This window comes from Oncorhynchus tshawytscha, linkage group LG16, assembly GCF_018296145.1.
Source record: "Oncorhynchus tshawytscha isolate Ot180627B linkage group LG16, Otsh_v2.0, whole genome shotgun sequence".
Classification (NCBI taxonomy): domain Eukaryota; kingdom Metazoa; phylum Chordata; class Actinopteri; order Salmoniformes; family Salmonidae; genus Oncorhynchus; species Oncorhynchus tshawytscha.
The window spans coordinates 22,739,606-22,746,304 of NC_056444.1; the positions used below are offsets into that span (position 1 = coordinate 22,739,606).

At 45.3% G+C, this 6,699-nt stretch overlaps 1 protein-coding gene across 2 annotated transcripts in view; it reads left to right on the forward strand.

The window, feature by feature from the left end:
• The window catches only part of LOC112215524 (guanine nucleotide exchange factor VAV3), a 127,361-nt gene that overhangs the window by 100,030 nt on the left and 20,632 nt on the right, over positions 1–6,699 (forward strand). For both annotated transcript variants that reach the window (XM_042298986.1, XM_042298987.1), the window contains exons 19-20: positions 955–988; positions 4,137–4,267. In XM_042298986.1, the coding sequence (XP_042154920.1) occupies positions 955–988; positions 4,137–4,267 (165 nt within the window). The remainder of the gene's footprint in view (positions 1–954; positions 989–4,136; positions 4,268–6,699) is intronic.

A 6,699-nucleotide genomic window follows, 5' to 3' on the forward strand; every position in this document is an offset into this window, starting at 1 on the left:
TGAAAATGCACGATAAGAAATGTATAAACTTTGGCAACTATTCTGAATGTTTTTTTGAAGGTGGCTAAGATAGATTTCGGTTCTGTGATTCTGAAGGTTATAACTGGTGATTGAGGTTATAACTGGTGATGGAGGTTATAAATTATGATGGAGGTTATAACTGGTGATGGAGGTTATAAATTACGATGGAGGTTATAACTGGTGATGGAGGTTATATATTATGATGGAGGTTATAACTGGTGATGGAGGTTATAACTGGTGATGGTGGTTATAACTGGTGATAGAGGTTATAAATGGTGATGGAGGTTATAAATTATGATGGAGGTTATAATGCATTATGCGTAAAAATGCATATTGGCTCAATGCATGCTATGTCTGTTTGCAGAGATAGCATTGGATGAAATATTCATTGTGTGTTTGCACAGCAGAGCAGGCATAATCATAGCATTACCCAAATAGTCCCTCTATATTCATCTCACTGCAACAAGATAAATCTGTTATTTAGCATGCAACGCTAGATATAAATGCATTTACAGGTGATGCAATGCAACCCTACAGAGTATGACTTCTTTAACCCATTTACCCTACAGCAGTGGGGGAGGTTTGTGTGGGCCTGTACAATTACCGTATAGGAATTGAAGTTATCACTTAATATATGTATATATGACTTCCAACTGGAGGCATGCCCCATTTTCTCATCATGGCAGGTTTGCTTGCTACAGTATCTGGTCAGCTTTATTACATTGGAATACATGTCACTGTGTGCGTGTCACAATGAACATATACAATTGATGTATGTATGTATGTTAGGGATGTACAGTATGCAGGTAGTAGGTTAGGGAGAGTTTCAGTGTGTGTGTACGTGTGTGTGTGTGTGTGTGTGTGTGTGTGTGTGTGTGTGTGTGTTTGTGTGTCACAGTAGTTAATCATGGTGCCTGTTTTTTTCCATTGCAGGAAAAATCAGTGCAAGGACAGCGCTCAGATCCAGGTTAGTGCATTTTGAATACAACATGGTAATAACAGCCATCTCCTACCCACTCACATCAGTCACATAATCCCCCCCTCCTCGCTCTCGCTCTTGTTTTCTCTCTCTCTCTCTCTCTCTCCCCAATCTCTCTCTCGCTCTCTCCCCCTCGCTATCTCCTCTCTCTCTCTCGCTCTCTCGCTCTCGCTCTCTCCCCCTCTCTATCTCTGTCTCTCTCCCTTCCCCTCTCTCCCTCTCTCTCTCCCTCTCTCCATCTCCCCTCTCTCTCTTTCACTCTCTCTCTGTCTCTCTCCCTTCCCCTCTCTCCCTCTCTCTCTCTCTCTCTCTCACTGGCTCTTTTGTTCTTTTATCTCTCTTTCTTTTAATTTCACCCTCCTTCTTCCTCTGTTGGAATGGACCATGACATACTGCAAACTCTCAAATCATAGACACACAGCTACATGAGGAGGAGGGCGTAAATTGGCTGTTATACTGTGGAAAATCCTTATTGACCCACCATGCAGTGAAATCAATAGGCACTTGATTGCTTGGGCCCTTATCGTTTCATAATTGTCCGCACTCGCATAGTTCTGTCTGCTCAAAGGTGAGCTAACACAGGGTTTGTCCTTGTGTTGTTGGAAATGCATTTCATGCTCTGAGACTCGGTTCTCCTCACTGATATTCTCACGTACTAGTGTCTGTGCCTGTTAGGGCAAGCTAACACACGTTACCCCTGACTCAATAGACTTTTCGCAGGAATCAGATACAGAGAGGAAAACAGAACAGAAAGCAAGTTAAGTCCCCCCTCAGTCTCACCCCGTTGTTGTCTACAGTAGAGTGGGGAATGTGTACTAGTGTGTCAGGGTGAAATAGGCCAGGTTAGGAGTGCTACTCTAGGACAACCAGGAAATAACCAGTTAATGGTTGTTCCCCGGTAAACAGGTCTAAGAAACAGGTCTGAACCCAAACACACATATTTGAAGAAGGTTATCTCCCATCTGATAACAGGAGGAGGAACTAGAGTACAGTTATACTGTATGTCTGCATGCTTAACTTGATGAAACATTATGACATGAGAGAGAGGTTATGGTTACGATGGAACGACAGGTGTGTGTGCGTGTGTGTCTCCCCTCGTTATTTTCTATAACGGGATCATTAATATTTTTAAAGAGTTAGGAGAACCGTGCGCGTGCACGGGTACGCACACACACACATTCACATACACTCCATCAGGATGACATCCACGGCATAGTGTTGCAAGGTACATGAAGACATGGGGGTCACTCTGGGTATATTGGGGTCTGTTGATTCATTAAGTTGCTCAGTGTGAAATGACCTCAGTTCAGTTCTGCCTCTGTACTGGTATTAAAGCACAGCTACTCTGCTGGGAGGCTGTCTCTCCCTCAGTCTCTCCCTCAGTCTCTCCCTCAGTCTCTCTCTCAGTCTCTCCCTCAGTGTCTCCCTCAGTCTCTCCCTCAGTCTCTCTCTCAGTCTCTCCCTCAGTCTCTCTCTCAGTCTCTCTCTGTCTCTCCCTCAGTCTCTCCCTCAGTCCCTCCCTCAGTCTCTCCCTCAGTCTCTCCCTCAGTCTCTCTCTCAGTCTCTCCCTCAGTCTCTCTCTCAGTCTCTCCCTCAGTCTCTCCCCCAGTCTCTCCCTCAGTCTCTCTCTCAGTCTCTCTCTCTGTCTCTCCCTCAGTCTCTCCCTCAGTCCCTCCCTCAGTCTCTCCCTCAGTCTCTCCCTCAGTCTCTCTCTCAGTCTCTCCCTCAGTCTCTCGCTCAATCTCTCACTCTCCGTCAGTCTCTCTCTCAGTCTCTCCCTCAGTCTCTCTCTCAGTCTCTCCCTCAGTCTCTCCCTCAGTCTCTCCCTCAGTCTCTCTCTCAGTCTCTCTCTCAGTCTCTCCCTCAGTCTCTCTCTCATTCTCTACGTCAGTCTCTCCCTCAGTCTTTATCTCATTCTCTCCCTCAGTCTCTCCCTCAGTCTCTACGTCAGTCTCTCTCTCAGTCACTCCCTGTCTCTCTTTTAGTCTCTCCCTCAGACTCTCCCTTTGGCCCCTTCACACAGCCCATTCACAACTATTCATTCTCACAAAATGCTTTATCTTTCCAGAGAAATGTGCTCACCTCCAACCAAATGACTAATTCCTATGAGATGAAGGATAATCAACCTCTCTCTTTTGTCGTTCTCAAACCCCACTGCTTGGCTTTAGAAACTTTTTAGAGATTCTTTCAATCTCTTTCACTCTCTTTTTGATCTCTCTCTCTCTTTCTCTCCCTCTCTCTCTTGCTATCTCTCTCTCTCTCTCTCCCTGGTGTCTGTGGACTTACTGCACGGGTTACTATTCCCTCAGTTCTTGTCATGAGCAGCTGTGGGGAGAGAAAGGCATTGACGTGCTTAATGGAAGACATCCTTTGTCTTGTGTGTGTGTGTGTGCATGCCTTTGTGTGTATGTGTGTGTGTGTGTGCGTGTGTGTGCGCTTTTGTGCGTGTGTGTGTGTGCAGAAGTGATCATGAGAGCCCCATCTTCAGCCCTGCTAGCTTCTCTAGTATTTAAGCACCCTCTCAGCTCACAGGAGAGCTTCTGTCCAGACCAACTCCATCTTAGGCCATAAGGATTAGAGGTTTAGGAAGGGTTACTATCACAGGACCCCCCCACACCCGTCCAAACCCCCGTCCAAACCCTGACTTTCTCTAGGAACACAGGTACTTTAAAATACATCTGCATCCCTCTCTTGTCAACCATCCTTAATCTATTCTCCCCCATTGTGCTCTTCTGTTTCTACTCTCTTTATAAGAGTCTGAGCTTTCTTCATCACCACACTGTTCTTGTTTGAACTGAATCTCTTTAGATACAAACACAATTGAACAGATATGGCCAAGAATATGGTTCTATTCCTTCTAGTCTACTCGGTTGGATTCTACCTGGCTTTTGTTTTACCTTTGGATAACAAAAATGTTTGATGACTGGAAAATTGGACAATAGCACATGCAATGTTACCAAGACCAAGGATAAAGCTATTGTTTCATAGCTTTAGATTGCTTGGTCGTATATGGATGGTAGGTATGGTGACAAGTGGGAGGGTGGCAAAGGTGCATTGTTTTGTTTTCAGATCTACACACGCACCTATATAGATGAATATGAACACACTGATAATGTGGTTGTGTTTTCTCTCTCAGGGTTACCTAAGATGTTGGTGACCAGGAACTATTTTGGCGTGCCAAGTCCCATATGTGGCCCGCCCCTCAACATCCAGCAAGGTGACATCATCGAGCTGGTCTGTGCCGATCTACACAGCTCCTGGTGGCAGGTGAGAGAGACATCGGTGTGTGTGTGTGTTTATGTGCGTGTGTGTGTGTGTCTCGGTGTGTGGCAGGTGAAGTGTCACTTCTCTCCACCATGACATGTTACCTCCCTCTTGATCAAACCATGCTTTAACAAACTATTTCAGATGAAACTAAATAAATTGGTTTGTTCAATCAGTGAATCATATGCACCATTGTGTAAACTGAAACATTAAGCCCTGCCCTGACCAGTGACATAACGTTGTTGTGTATCAGCACTGTACAGGTACACCTATTGAAAGACACACCTATTAGACTGGGGCAATAACTAAATGAGCAATGTGGAAGGAAAACAAGTGTCATTTTCTAAGTCTTCTTTCTGTTGAACATTTCTGTTTAATTCTCACAATATTCAGTAATCAACATGGCTCTAATTGATTTTCTTAGACTGGTTTGTTTTGTTTGGCAGCTTATTCTAATCTGACTGCGCTGTGCTGTGTGACTCCTGTGTGACTCCAGTGTGACTCCTGTGTGACTCCAGTGTGACTCCTGTGCATTTCTAGCTGCATTGTCTGTCTGTCACACACTGCTAAGGGTAACTGCACAGGGGGTGGCTAATCCACTGCTTTGTCAATTGTTGAAACTGTAGGTTTCAGCATGGCATTTTTACAGCAACACTGAAGAGCTGTCATAAACATGGAGGGTACACACTGAAACTACACCCAGATAACACTGAACATTTCACCATGTTGTCATATGGGGGAAGTCTTATAACACACGTACGCACACGCATGCATGCACACACTCACAAACACACGCATGCATGCACACACCCACAAACACACACATTCTTCCATAATGTGACTTTAATCTGGGAGAACAATAACAGGCCTTCAGGAGCACGCCAGATGAGGGTGTGGGCATCACCGTCTTTGTGTACAGCTTACCCTGCCAATGTGTGTGTGTGTGCCTTTCCAAACCACACAGAGGCACACGCCCATTCAGACACCTTCCAGCTCTTTGTTTGTGTGTTTTGGGCTAGCTGGCTGGCTGGCTGGCTGGCTGGCTGGCTGGATGGATGGCTGGCTGAATGGATGGTTGAATGGCGTTACAACAGCAGCAGCAGGGAGGAAGGCTATTTGCTATTTCTGCTGTCTGCTCTGGCTCTGCCTGAATCCATTTGGGCCTAGATATAAAAGCTCTCTTCTCTCTCTCTCTCTCTATCTCTCTCTCTCTTTCTCTCTCTCTCTCCCTCTCTCCCCAGCCCTCCCCTTTTTCTCACACTGTCCATTTTCACCTCTCCCATTTCCTTCCTGTCTCTCTCACTGGACTAGCTCAGTCAGACCCAGTGGAGTCAGAGACACTAGGTGTGATAGCCCAGGCTTTTCAGCACTGTCACTTTGCTGGCACAGCCTCACTATAGCTGGCATAGGCTGGGAGGTGTGTGTGTGCGTGCGTGCGCACGCGCGCGCGTGTGTGTGTATTCATATGTGTGTATTTTTGTGTGTGTGGTGAGCGTCCTTTTTTATATTCCTACAGATTTATCTCTAGCATGGTATTTCGGGGGAGGTGTGCTGCCAAGCAGTGTACAATCACCAACTCATTAGCTGTTGAATGAGAGTTTTATATTTATCATTTCATATATTTCATTTAATTTGATATTTTGCAAAAAGAATACATCATTACATCATCACCTTTAGGTTACTTAATCTCTGTGACAGCGGACCGAATTATTGAATGCTCAGTATTCATCACCGTGGTAACCAGCAGACCAAAATTCCTGTGCTGGTGCCAGACTAATATAATCGATCACTGTAATTTCATTTCCCCCCCTTGGCTTGCGTCTGTTTACTCTAACAGGGTTAAGGCTTGATGATTATCACAAAACTCATCAGAGTCCCATAACCCCATAACCAATAGCAGAGCTTTCCAAGAGCACTGATAAAATGTGATTAGGCTAACTGTATCAGGGGCGCTTCAGGAGCACAGGCCTAACCAAATCAGATGGGCCCAAGTGCAGGAGGAAGAGGCTCAGATGTGTATATCCATGTGTGTGAAAGAGCCTTACAGAGATTAGGCTAGGAAACATAGTCCTAATGCAGAGCAGCATACTTGGGTTTTCATGGTGTGCGCACACACACACACACACACACACACACACACACACACACACACACACACACACACACACACACACGTGTTAAATCAGCCAATGAGTCTGCATTGTATTACATGCTACTAGACTCCTTTTGAGTCATTACCATTGGGAGAGAACAAGTCCTCAGTCTCAGCTGTTCCTTAACTCAACTCCCTCCTTGAGCGATTATTTAAACAATAATTAACTTGGCCTGTAAATCTGCTCTGCTCTGTGTTGCTGACCGAATTGTTCCTAAATTACAGAGAAGAAATCATCCAGCCGGATATAACACAAACCCCCCTCTCTCTCTCTCTCTCTCTC